At 38.3% G+C, this 14,156-nt stretch overlaps 1 protein-coding gene across 1 annotated transcript; it reads right to left on the bottom strand.

Moving 5' to 3' along the window:
• Window positions 1–587: 587 nt before the first annotated feature.
• Window positions 588–13,889, bottom strand: ywhaqa (tyrosine 3-monooxygenase/tryptophan 5-monooxygenase activation protein, theta polypeptide a). Its single transcript, XM_084431703.1, has 6 exons — window positions 13,775–13,889; window positions 12,654–13,083; window positions 4,516–4,639; window positions 2,613–2,776; window positions 1,837–1,932; window positions 588–1,683 (listed from the first exon to the last, which is right to left on the bottom strand). Exons 2-6 carry the CDS (start codon window positions 12,945–12,947, stop codon window positions 1,624–1,626), a joined length of 738 nt encoding a protein of 245 aa, XP_084287829.1. The 5' UTR covers window positions 12,948–13,083; window positions 13,775–13,889; the 3' UTR covers window positions 588–1,623.
• Between the last annotated feature and the right edge of the window lie 267 nt (window positions 13,890–14,156).

Below are 14,156 nucleotides of genomic sequence, written 5' to 3'. Positions count from 1 at the left end.
ACAGTCTCAGTCTCGTCCTGACTCTATTTTTAAATTCTTACCTCAAACCCCATGAAATTCAGCCTAGCGTCCAGGCTCATTTGAGGGACAGCTATACACGCAGCTGAAAATCTTTTATTTTGGCCATTATCACAAACTCAAAGCATTCAATTCATTTGTACAAGTAATTCTTTTCAAAGAACTTCATCTATAATTGAACACGTGAAGGAGGAAACAGCAGAATTGTGGTGTTATATTTATAGTTAACCATCATGTTTCGTTTCCTCTTTTGGAAAATTGAGCAAAAAACACTGATGCCATCCTGCACTGTCATTTTAACCAATCATTGGCATTCTATAATGAAATTATTTTGATTATCATTAGACGTAGTTTAAGTAATGTAAAATACTACTAGCTAAAAAAAAAAAAAAAAAAAGGGGAACACATATAAACTTCCTATTTCAATAGGAAATGCATCTAAAGCAATAAGTCAGAGAAATTGTTTTTATTTTGTCACTATTAAAGAAGTCTACAAAATACTACTTGAAAACCAGTCAAAATGCAGTACCCGGAAAGACTGAGATCAAACAAATTTCAAGACAAAACTGTATGGTTTATAAAATGGTCATTTTAATTCAGGTTACATAGCTGTTATGTAGGGCTTGTACATTTTCACAAGGCTTTGGGGGACTACAGTCAATGATTAGCAAAAACACAACGGTGGTTCAAATAACTATTGACATCACTTGACAAATCAAACATCCTCTCAACATGTGCATAAACCTGCAATGAAAAAAGTACTTAACCAAACTGTGGAACATGTATGCAGTATTGGTTCCCATTCCAGTGTATATTGAAAAATGGGCATGCATGATATCTTTTTTTGTTTGTTTTTTGTTTTTTTTTATCATCACAAGCCATTGCAAGGTCACACATTAAAGTGAAAACCATAACCAGGCAGGAGTGTTTCGTGACCTTCAAGATGAAGACATGATTCAAATGGTCAATGAAAAGTGCATACTTGGCTGAGCAATGCTAGCTGACTTGGTACATCAGAAAACAGCCTTCTTGCTATCAATACTAAAGCACAGGCCCATTTTAAGCCAACACTATGACAGTCAACAACACATTTATCTCATTCAAGTGTATGTTGATTTCCCTAGAGAGACGTACAAATGGAAAGTGATATAGCAGGACAGGAACTAGCCATGCTTGAGGCAAAACGCTCTGCATTTTGTGACCGACACTTCCAATATTTCAGTTTACCAGAATATACACACTAGTCGCTGTCACAATTAAAGGACAATTGTTTTTATGTGAGGCTAATACTTTTCTACAGCAGACACTGCACATAAAGAAGGCCAAAGGACAAAAACACAAAACTGAGGAATGAAGATGTTACTTTAACTTAATATTTACTTTCAGTACAACCACAAGCCAGGTGGTGGAAAATGGAGAGAGAGAGAGAGAAAAAAAAAAAACAGACTGATTGGAATTCCCACACTCACAGCTCATTGGTAATGATCATGGGCTTTAACATGGCTAGAATAATCATAAGTGAAACAATAAGGAATGAAGAAGTGTAAAAAGTTGTCTTTATCCAGGATTCTTTCACTTTAATCTGAGGAGAGAAGATGTGGGCGTTTAGTTCTCTCCTCCGTCTCCTCCTTCACCCTCATCTGCAGCGTTGTCAGAGGTCCATAACTGATAAAATAAAAGAGGACAAATGTATGCTTGAATACTGATTATCTATATTTTGCACAATAAATATAAATGATTGTAATATAACTTATAAAATCTACATTCCACAGTCTCGGAGAAGACTATTTTTTAGGTCAGTATGACTTTGTAACTCACTGTGAGGTTGTCTCTAAGCAGCTGCATGATAAGTGTGCTGTCTTTGTACGAGTCTTCGTTCAGTGTATCCAGCTCTGCAATGGCTTCATCAAATGCCTGCAAGCACAAGGCCACAATAAGTTGAGGTATGCGAATGAACAGTCAAGCCCCTGGTATGTGAACCACGTGCCTGACGAAATTCAAAGCTTGAGGAAAGTGGAAAAATCTAGAAGGACAAGTGGGTCAATTTGACCAAAAAAAAGGGGGGGGGGGGGGGGGAGACCATTAAAGGGAGAGTTCATCCACAAATAAAAACTCTTTGAAACACAAAAATATTTTTAATGAAGCCTGAGATGTTTCTGTTGCTAGAAGAGATATGATCGCTTAATATGATGAACAGATTTAATTTAGGCTATTAATTACATATAAACATCACAACTAAAACACACCATTGTTTCTCACACATCATGCTCGCACATTTTACCTTCTTGTACTTACCAAATGCAATGAGCCCAATCTATGTCGATCATGGTTTAGATGTAAATAAAAGCCTAAATTAAATCAGCTCATCAAATAAAGAGATTGTATCTTTTCACAAGACTTTGATTAATCCACTCAACTGGATTCATTTTATGGAGCTTTATAACTTTTTTATCATTTTAAATTACCTAAACTTTCAATGGAGCGACAGAAACCTCTCAAATTTCATTAAAACAATTTTCATTTTTAGGTAAACTGTTCCTCATAAATCAATGTAGTAAAGAGCAACAGAGTGGTGTGGTCATCTAAAATCCTACTTGTTTGGCCAGAGCGCAGGCCTGCTCAGGAGAGTTGAGGATCTCATAGAAGAAGACAGAGAAGTTGAGAGCCAGTCCCAGACGGATGGGGTGTGTGGGCTGCATCTCCTTCTTACTGATGTCAAACGCATCCTGGTAGGCGCCTTGAGAGTTGGTTATCGTGTCTGTAGGGACCAAAAATTATTATATATGAAAAATTGTTAATAGTTATATAATAATAGTTATAAAAAATAACTAGTGGCAATGAGTCCGTGGTTCTGGACAGGAGAGATTTCTAAAAACCAAGCTCTAGGAATGTGGACCTTTAAATCCTTTCATTGGTTGACTTTAGTTTAGTTGTTCATAACCATTATGACTCCCTATGTCCCTTTGTCCAAGACAATATTCAAAGGTCCTACTACCCATTCTGAGAAAAAATATGATGTCAGTTTAATGTCGTACATCTTTATTTTTAGTATTTTTTAGTGTTTTAGTAAGATTTTGTACTTATTGGGCACCCCTGGAAGTTTGCAGAGACCCTGTAATGAGCCCCGGCCCCCTATTTGAGAATCACTGCTTTAAACAGATAGTTCCCCAAAAACATGAAAATTCTGTCATTGACTCAACTTCATGTTGTTTTAAACCCATAAGACTTTCAGCCATCTTCAGAACACAAATGAAGATTATGTTAATGAAATCTGAGAGTAGATTTCAGTCCATCCATTGACATTAAACCGCTCAATTCATAATGGTTTCATTTTACAAACTCTTTATGAACTTTTTGAAGCGTCAAAGTGGTAGTTGTGTAGACTGTCAATGGAGGGACAGAAATAAAAAATATCTTAATTTGTGTCCCGAAGATGAACGAAAGTCTTAGTTTGGCGGGTTTATGAGGGTAAGTAAATGACAGAAATACATTTTTTAGGTGAACTAAGGCCATTGCTATTGAATGTGTCATATTGTGTCAATATGATGTCATATTGCTTATGCTCCGCCCACGACCACTGTCCCGTATTAGCATATTTCCGCCCTCAGCCATTTGTATACGGTCCACCAAGGCAGCACTTTATGTGTCTTGTGTCGACACCCCCCATGGAAGAGAGGGGTGGGGTAAGCAGTTGCTCATTATCATTTAAAGAGACATGCACCGAAACGGGTCGCTGTGAACAGAGCTGTTTTTGAGGAGGTAAAAAGGGTGTTGTTTTACACAACCATTGAGGAATTTTATAAACCTTACATGAAGACCCTAAAGAATCATGCCCATTTTCCACAAGTTGGTATCCATGACCCCTTTAAGGCCTTAATTTGTGTAAGGGCGATTTAAGACTTTAAACCTTTTTAAACTAGTTTGGACATAAACAATAATGTTTAAAGTAACGATCAAAATAGAGTAAATCACCTTTTGAAAGTAACGCTTCAAATAAAGATTGTATCAATTGCATCATTACACCAGTAGGTGATGACAAGTGACTGTTAAAAATGCATTTGTCATTGAATCATTCATGCAAAAGATTCACTCAAAAATGCTCTAATGAAACAAGTGAAGTCTTTATGAGTGAGTCATTGAACTTAACATACAAAACCAGGCATTCATTTTAAACCAGAGACCATAAATTGAGTAAAAAAAAAAAAAACTGATTAAAGATCAAGATGGTGAAATAGATGCTTGGAAACAAAATGCAAAGCAATTTAAAAATAACTTTTATATTTTTAAATAGACTGCAGCAATTAACATTTTGTCAAATCTAATACATGACATGTTATTTTGTTTAGTTGTCTATTCAGAACCGTGACAGAATTGTGATCTTTATTTTAAAGAATTCATCCGGAATCCTGGAGTTCTACCAGCTCCTAAATGCATTATTGAGAAAATAACAGGCATATACTCCCTCCCCTTATAGCAGAAATGCATTAAGACACTTACCCTTCCTGTCATCTCCAGAGGCAACCTCTGCAAGATATCTGAAGTAGTCACCCTTCATCTTTAAATAGAAGACTTTGCTCTCAGGATTTGTTGAGTTCTCGATCAAATATTTGCTCAGCAGTCCCTGAGGGTGGGGGAGAGAGAGACCATGTGTAAGGAAAGAAAGATAGAGAGCTTGTTTTATCTACTTTAAACAAAACGGTTACAACTGACGCAATTAACTAATGAAGGTGAAAATAGCTGCAGTTTTATGGGATTGTAAATGCAAAATATCCATTGCAAAAGTATGCACAAAGTCTGTTAATGCACAAATTCTTCTCCACTCCAGTTAAGAGGCAAATACACTGACATTCTGCATCGTCCCCAGTTTACCACACCCTAGGTGTTGGTGGTTCAGTGGGGCTGTTAGACAAAACAATGCAAACACACATACACAAGTGAATGGTGCACAGAATGGTGCAGACTTCCTGTGTGACAGCCCAGCCCTCACTGCTCAGCCTGTCATTTTAGATCTGTTGAGCCAACTGTATACATGTCCTCAATGTTAAAAAGAAAAAAAGGACACTAAAAAGAGAAGAAAAAAGCACAGAACAAATAGAGAAATGAAAAAGTAAAAGACTGACAGTGCATTTAGTCTAAAGAGGGCAGTCATGACACTCTGGCCCCACATGACCCTATGGTTGCACAGTCAGAGCAGCAGTCACATCACATGTGCTTCCTAATGCCTGATATAACAGCACGCCTGAGCACTGCAACACACACCCCTCGTCAGGGCTCTGCGCTTACATTTCTTTTTAAGAGCACAGTCAAAAATTTAGGAGCACCTTGATCAATGACAGAAATTAAACTTCCCATTATGAGGCGATATTTGACTCCTTAAAATGACTTGCCGGGGCAATTTTTTAACCTTTGTAAAGGCATTTTTTCTAACTTTATTAAATGTCAACTTTAAAGGTGCATTAAGCAACTTTTCATGTTAAAAATACCCGTTTTTCTAACCCATACATGCTTAAACAATTGCCTGATGGGCTGAATGAGCCCTTCTATGATCACTGCGATTGCCTCTATAATCCTGTACAGTAAAATAAATAAGAGGGATTCGGGACGGAATCGACTGGGCGTGACGTCATGCGCGTTCACGCTCACCTGGTTATGTCTGGCAGGTTTGTGTATTCGCCGCCATTATCCGCATCAGCGAAGACAACTCGAGCGACTTTTGCAAAAGTAGAAGATGGATTCAAAGAGACCGGCTTCTAGTTCATCCCAAACCCCAACGCAAACTCCGTGCACAACTCTGGTTGCAGTTTCGCGTGTCGCCAGAAGGGGGCATAGTTCCTCAAAAACTCAGAGACTTGCGCAATGCACCTTTAATGTCAAATTTATACATTTATATTCATAGATTGAGTTAGAATAAGACGCAATCAGGAAGAATAAGTTACCAAACAAATGAAATCGGTATCAACAAAATTCACCTTTGCACTGCAGAGGTGGCACTGAAGAACAAAAAGGCTCAGAAGTGGTATGAATGTATTTAAATTCATAATAACAATATTATGAGATTAGCGTTTTAAATAGAAGGTTTTGAATATAGAAATATTAAATGATTGAAATAACTGAAATTATACTTTAAAAATGAAACTAAAACCATCAGTAGGGGGCAGCAAGTCACTGTCTGTGACAGAATCATTCATTCAATCGATTCGTTCAAACAGCTGATTCATTCAGGAACAAAGCAAGCAACTGTCGTTATGAATGAGTCATTGAATCATTGACTCACTAGATTCGTTTGAATACACAGATTCCTTCATAAATGAAACACCCGTGTTCGCTCGGAGATGCGCAGCGGTTCCATTTTCGTTGACGAAATAGAGCAAAATCTGACAATACAGTTCCTAAAATGTCACTTAATTTAAACTCCATGTTTATTGAATTGTTGTAGAAAAATCAATGTAACATTTGCATATAACTCCCTTATAATCATTAAAAACACAACAGTTCATCGCGATCTCACAAACGTCCCTTATAATCAATGAAACTGTCTACACTGCACAATGAATCTCTTATTTACATCGTGTCTGTGCTTGGTTATGGTAAGGATTGGCAAGCTTGCGTAACTCAGGACTGAACAAACCCCAGCGTTTTGAGCGGTGAGCGGGTTTTAACTTAAACGCCTCTGACTGGCCATTGTCTCTCAAGATGTCAACAGATAGCCTATGTCTGTGATTGGCTACATTGCTCTACGCTGCAAAAACACGTTCTCTCATCACGCTCTCCAGAGTGCAAACACGAATGCGCACTGGTGCGTTTGCAGAATCTGTTTGGCCAATACGCTGCTATTAGTTTCAACTAGAACCGGGCCTGATCAGGTCAGTCGCACTGGTGCTCCTAAATACTTTTTCACAGTCGCATGCAGTAATTGTAACTGGAATAACTGTTCATGACCACACAGACACAGATGTGTCAGAACATAAAATCCACTGTCAGAGGCAATACAAACTTTTTCAATACAGTTGTAATCAAAATGATTCAACCTCCATTGCAAATCAGGTTTATTGGCAAAATATACAGACTTTCAGCTGTTTTCAATGAACAAATAAAAAAATAAAAAAGTAATTGAAACCGCTCAACTCAAATGTCCCAAATTCAACTGAAAAAGCCACTTTTTGACTTCTGCAGTCTCAATTATTCAACCCCCTGAATAGAATAGTGTTGTCTCAAGCACACCTGATGCAACTAATCAAGGGCTTCATTAGTTGCATCAGGTGTGCTTAAGCTAGAACACATGAAGTATCCGACCTGGCTGGGTTTGTTGAGTGTCAAGTTTGACTGCATGTTAGAAATATGGCAAAAGAAATGGTCAAAAGAATGGTCCAAAAGTTAAGATATCTTAAATATTACTTTTATAAAGCTTGAATGATCGGGTTCGTATCGGTCAATCATAATACATAATAAAATAAAAACGTAATTAGAGCGATCCTACCAAGTATAAAGCGTCTAAATATGAGCCCAGAAGAGTAACTCAATGTTGATGGAATAAAGGTAACTTTGGGTGTTACCCAAAGTGAAGTGAAACCACATACAGTCAATCTTGCGTAAACCAAAAACACATTTAGAAACTACCGTATGCTACTATGACATGAATGAGGTAAAGCTTGGATTTTCTATTAATATAATACCTGCGATGACAAAGCTGAATTTTCAGCAGCCATTATTCCAGTCTTCAGTGTATTTATCTCCAGTCTTCAGAAATTATTCTAATATGCTGATTTGCTGCTCAAAACACAATTTTTCAATGTTGAAAACGGTTGTGCTGCGTAAAAGATTTGTAGAAACTGTGATGCATTTTTAAATCTATATAAATAAATAAATCTTTTGTAACATCAAAAATGTTTTTACTGGCTCTTTTAATCAATTTATTGTGTCCTTGTTGAATAAAAGTATACATTTCTTTCAAAATATGCTTATGCAAACTACCACATTCAGATATGCCATCAGTTCATTCCAGCAATCAGATATCAATGGGACAGTCCTACAGGAACCCCCGAAAAACTATGTAACATTAGGAAGGATAAAACAAAAAACGAATGCATTTTCAATCTCCTAATGCAAGTTAAAGTTGTTTAAACGTCAGTGTTTACTGCCAGCTGTTAACAGCAAATAAAATTAAAATGCCAAATGTCCGTTAAGCAAGCGTGACATTTCACCCCACTGAACGCATTCATAAGTCTAACAGACGATCAGCACATATCTAATGTCAATGAAGCCAGGGATCACTTTCCTGTTTACCATCCAGTAATCCAGCTGGTACCACCTTAAGAAAAGGAACTGGAACAGGATTTGATTAGAGCAGTGAATTTATGCAGCCATGTACACTTCAGTCCAGCTGAAGAATGAAAGAGAACTGATCCCGAGTTCCTTGCACAGTGTAGCGACAGTCAAGAGACATTATAAATGAAGAGATCTGATGCATCTTTATGAGCAATCTGCTGATGAAACTAGCATGGCAGTAAGACAGATGATAGCAGCAAAACAGGAAACAAACAGGTAGTCAATTTCCCCTGGAGGAACCTGAGGTTGAGTGCCTTCTTCAAGGGCAAAATGGTGAAAGGTCATGGCTTGTAATTTGTATTGCTTGAACAAGCAGCGTTCAGCGTCTGAGCCACTATGCCACACCATTCACATTAAAACCAGTCCCTCTGTTTTGATTTAAAAGTTGTTTGAGAGATTATTTTAGGGTTACTTCACTTGTATACTATTATAGTAGTTAATTTTTGTATTTTCAGTTTTTATTTTTATTTCAGTTTACGTTTTAGTAACTTAATTTTGGTATGTAGTATGTACATGACGTCACAGTAGGTGGGAATCACTGCGTTCACACCCTGAAGTGTTATATGCTGAGTGTATATTGTAACCACTTTTACTTGTAACCCGTTACACGTGATAAATTTGTGTCAACTTTACTAACGGACCAGTGGGCTCAAAAGATTTGGTTCGTCCCGGGAGAGAGATGATACAGCAGCAGTGAATACTCAAACAAAAGGATGAGGTAAGAACCAGTTTGAATTTACTGAATATGTTGGTGTGCAGCTTGAAGGACGCGAAAAACACAAAATCACATCTAAAATGATTTATTAAAAACATCAATTACGATGAGCCTTGTGTTCTACAAAGGTGGATGGTTAGGTCATGTCCTTACAAAGCAAAACTCTGCATCATCTGCCTGATGGTAACAGTCGAGTTATCCAGATATCTTTTAAAAGTTTCAACAAAACAAATTGAAACAACCTGAAAATCCATCGATGTCCTCGTCAGTATTATCCCGTCTGTCAAGTCAAATTTAATTAGCGCTTTGCAATACACAGTTTCCGAGCAGCTTTACATAAAGTCATAATGTCATGTCTATGATGCCTTAGTGCTTTAACAAGTTTTAGCGCTGGGCGATATGACAATATATCAATGATATATGTGCTCATCCGGATTTAGATCTACCTAAATTGTATTTATAGTATTGTCTAGCAGATAAAAGCGTTAACAGGGTTTGCTTTATGCATTTACCCATCATTGAAATCCATGGACCACTGGTTCTTTGCTAAGTTGTAAAGATTGTGTTGTGTTGAGTCCAATTGCCTTTAATTTAAGAAGATAATTGTTTGTTTGACTCTTGATTTTGCAGTTTCTCCTATTAAATCCAGTCATGTTGCAGGATGTTGTGCCCCTAAATCCGGCTGAGAGGGTGTCAGTGCATACCCTTTATATAAAATATGCTTTTTAATATTTCTATATTGCTTTAATTTTTGTAAAATTTACATTTGAGTTTTAGTAACTGCTGTAGTATTTCAACTTATTTTATTTCAGCATCTCATTTTCGTTTAAGTTTATCTAGTAATTATAATTTATTTAGCTTTATTTTATTAATAATAGTTAATAAAACAGTGATTTACATACATACTAGCTACTTTAGAATTGCAAACAATAGACAAAGACCCATTTGCAGTCACATGGTGTAGTTACAGAATCTACCAGCAGGGGCAAACTGGGCCATGCTAAACAGCCAATCCATGACCCCGCAATAGCAACCCTTTAGACAATGAGAGATTTCATTGAGTCATGCCCTTTACCTCCCTGTGTGTCAGCGGCCCCTGACCTTCCTGTCTTCACGCACTCTCCTTTCTTTGTTTGACAGGAAACCAGCTCTTTTAATGCCCTTCCTCCCGTTCTCTTCAGCATAAAGAGATTCAGAGAAAACAGTGGCTGACATGATGATGTGCACGTCCATTTCCTGCCAGACCGTGCGGCATGTAGCCTACAGTACTATGCGTACGCACAATCGCTCACCCATTACAGGATGAGCGCCCTCATGTTATGGATGCCCCTCCACGCAGACGGATTAGCAAGACACAATCCTGAAATGAACCGCGCTATTAAAAAACAGGGCACACTACAACAGTCAACTGCAAGGCAATGCATCGCCACGGAAACTGTCTTAACGGCTACTTTTAGCAGCTGAGGTCATTTGTTTCTAACCACAACTATTTTCTATCTGCAGCATGTGACAACTGCAAAAGACCTGTGAGAGAAAGATGAAGAGAATGTAAGCTGGAGGCCCATCAGCAAAACTCTCATGATCAAGAATTATTTGCTCTTTTCAAGCTGGTTTAACAGACGAACCTTTATAATATACAGCCGGGCTTGAGTTTAAGTCAAAAAGTCAGAGGTTGCACAACAAAATGATCATTATCCACTACTACGATGGCCTGGGTTGAACATTTTCAATCATGCCCTACCCCAATCCTGTTTATCCATCAGTAAATTAGTGTAACACTTGGTATTTCTAATGAACAAGAACTTCTGATCTGATCTGATCACAATATAAAAGACAGTTCACTCTTGTGATCTGGTCACCTGATTTAATTAACAATAACCCATTAATTATTGCATTGGAGTCTTAAGAAATCTATACTCATGTCTCGAAAGTGAGGAAATGCAAAAGACCAGATATATTTCATTTCTCAAAATGACAAAGCATTTTAAAGAGTTTGGTCACCATAAAATATTTTCTCACTTATGTCATTCCACTGACTTTATTCTGTGGAAAACAAAATAAGCTACTTTTGGTATGAAACAACATTGGATAAAGTCAGAAAAGGTTCAGAATAACATGAGGGTGCACAAATGAAAACAAAATTATTTTAAGGTGAACTCTCTTTAAATGATCTGTCGGTCTGTCAGTGTCATCACATGACGTGAGTAGCCTTGTCTTGTGCTGCAGCAGAATTTCAACAAGTTTGATTAGATGACTGGGCTACCAGGGGAGTGACAGTGGGAATCCAATAGTGATGACACAGAACCTCCCTGTCAAACCCTGTGGGAGAAGAAAGATGCTGTACTTCTGCCTGCAATAGCCTACATATCGATTGCGAGAAGCTAAAGGCTTGGTTTCTTGCTCTCTGCACCACTGTTCGGAGGAATCAATTCTCTAATAGTTCCATGAGAGCCTCTTACAACAAGAGCACTGTGATGAGGTGCCAAGCTATACACTGGAACACTGTATGCAGCTGTTTTCGCCTCAAAATGTCCCATGGCTCAACACAGCACTCCTTTCAAGATGAATTCGATTCTTCTTAATTCAATGAGGTTGGGGAGGTTGGGGGGGGGCGGGGTACATAACCACTGGGTTCAATACTTGTCTGTCATGTACTGCCAGCGATGACACTGCTAACAGTGACAGATCCCTGCTGGTGCTCAAAACCAGTTCCATATCATCGCTAAACCTTAAAGGCTTCATATGCATATCCATAATGATGGTCCATATGTAATACTTTTTTTTAAATATAAAAACAAAAAATGGGATTGTGGAAAAATGGTTTATGAAATATTGCAGTATTTATTATCCATGCAATTCATGTGATCTCGCAATGACATCTCTCCTCCTCTTTGACGACGCGTTTGCTGGCACGAGGGAGGGACAATAACCTCTTTCTTCCAGCAACCTGCTTAAAATTAACTTTTAAACTTGCTCTAAACCAACTTTAAAGTCGGCATGAAACGGATACAATAGTCTTTTCTTCCTTATTGTGATTTTCTCAAATGAAACCGCTCAAATATGAAAAATGTAGGGCAGGACTTGATTTTGCCCTTCATAAATTGATTGGATCATTGTCATTTGCTATTGCTGCGAATCTCATGATGCAAGTGACAGGTTGTCCCACTCTCGCTCCGAAAAACGTCATCAGAGAAGAGATGTCATTGGAAGGTAGGTGGGGGAAGTAATTTTTAATTCACTTATTAGAAAATGATTACAAAAAGAAATATCAATTTTGATTTCATGGTGACGTTAAGTGTAATATCACTTTAAGTCACTTTTATCAGTGTCAAAATTTAGTATACTTAGTATTTAGTCAGCATTGAGTGTATACAGCATTTTATATATAGACAGATTAGCAAATATAGAGGCAGTATGAATCAAAGACGTATTGAGCCAGTATAGATATCTAGTCAGTATTGAGTAGTATAGTTCATTGTCACTACAGTATTATAGCGAGTACAGATTATAGCCGGATATAGATTCAGTAGTTAGGACATAGCCAATATGGAGTACATTCAGTATAGTATATAAGCATTAAAGAGCACGGCCTTACCAACACCTCGTTGCAAATGTCGCGTAATTCGCCCTCCACCTTCTCCCTGTACTCCTTCACCATCTGAAGCTTCTTGTCGTTGCCCTCGGTTTTCTGTTCAATACTGGAGATAACCCTCCAGGCCGACCTCCGGGCCCCGACGACGTTCTTGTAGGCGACGGAGAGCAGGTTCCTCTCCTCGTTGGTGAGTTCGGCTCCCTGCTCCGTCACCTGCTTCATGCACGCCGCCATGTCATCGTAGCGCTCCGCCTGCTCCGCCAGCTTGGCTTTCTGAATCAGCTCCGTCTTATCCATGATTTAATTCGCACCGTTTAAACTCCGGGAAATTACGAGTCCGGCAAAGTGGGGAGGGAGAGAAAAAACAGTGTGTAAAGGGGGAAAGGAGAAGCTGGCTGGCCGAAGCAGTAAGGGTGAAGTGATCCAGGAGCACCTGAGGATACAACATGACAGTTTTAATCAATCACGTGTTCAGAACGGACATAGCGATTTGTTTAGATGTGCAAATAACGTATTTTAAATATTTAATAATAAAAATTAATTTAAAAAAGACGTGTTATGTTATACACGATACATATTTTCTTTAACATGTCAATTTAAATCACATGAAGAGGATTAGAGGAAAACTGTCCTGTTAACCTCTTTATTTAATTCACATTAAAATAAATAGCATATAGAGGTTTAATATTAACGTTAAATAAATTTCGCCTGCTCTGGTTACTCACGCTTATCTAATCTAATACTGTCCATTAACCAGCCGATGGCTAACTAACCTAACGTTACTACTAATGGACCACGACGAGCGAGCGCCACGATTTCCAGCAAACCTGCCCGCTGCTCGCGAAGATATTTTACACATCGTTCAACATCAGTCATCTCAATACATATCAAATATTTGCATTGGCTTTTAATAAAGCCCAGTTCACCTGATAGCGCGTGTAATTGATTTGGTTAGCTTGTGACAGCTAACGACTGCACTCTTGTCTGACAGGGCTTTTGAGTTTTACAAAATAACGCCTGGCTGCAAACGCTAAGGTCAAACATGATCAAATTCATTATATAACTGGAGAAAGGAATAAAAGGCAAGGCAAAAAAAAAAAAAAAAGATACGAAATGTTTCCCACCTTGAAGAACGGTACCAATCAGCTACTCCGCGAAAGCTATATCCGCTTTGGGAGAAAAGATTCCCCTTCCCCTCAACCAAACGGAAAGGGGGCGTGGCTCTTTGAACGCAAGTCCAATCAGGGCTTAGATTTCGCATGCATTTTATCGTAGGTCAAGCTAAATTGACCAATGGCCGATCAAATATTGAAATAAAGGCGGGAGTAGAGGAGGTTCACCCTGAGACCATGGAGTTAACGTGAGAGGACGTCATCATCACGATGCGTACGACCCCCCGATTCTTGTGCACTCAGCGGGCGTGGTAGTAGGATCATTAATTCGGAAAATTAATGATGTGCAAATGTTTCACACAACATTGTAAATATGTTATATCCACTTTTACGT

The sequence above is a fragment of the Rutilus rutilus genome, assembly GCF_951802725.1.
Source record: "Rutilus rutilus genome assembly, chromosome: 15".
Lineage (NCBI taxonomy): Eukaryota > Metazoa > Chordata > Actinopteri > Cypriniformes > Leuciscidae > Rutilus > Rutilus rutilus.
This window is presented reverse-complemented; position numbering and strand designations above follow the sequence as displayed.

What these genes read in the sequence shown, in the direction of transcription:
- ywhaqa (XM_084431703.1), bottom strand. Translation starts at nt 12,947, where the DNA reads ATGGATAAGACGGAGCTGATTCAGAAAGCCAAGCTGGCGGAGCAGGCG. An exon ending in ACATTTGCAACGAGGTGTTG is followed by an intron (nt 4,640 to 12,653) that starts GTAAGGCCGTGC and finishes CCCCACCCTCAG; the next exon opens with GGACTGCTGAGCAAATATTT. An exon ending in CCTGCGCTCTGGCCAAACAA is followed by an intron (nt 1,933 to 2,612) that starts GTAGGATTTTAG and finishes TTGTGCTTGCAG; the next exon opens with GCATTTGATGAAGCCATTGC.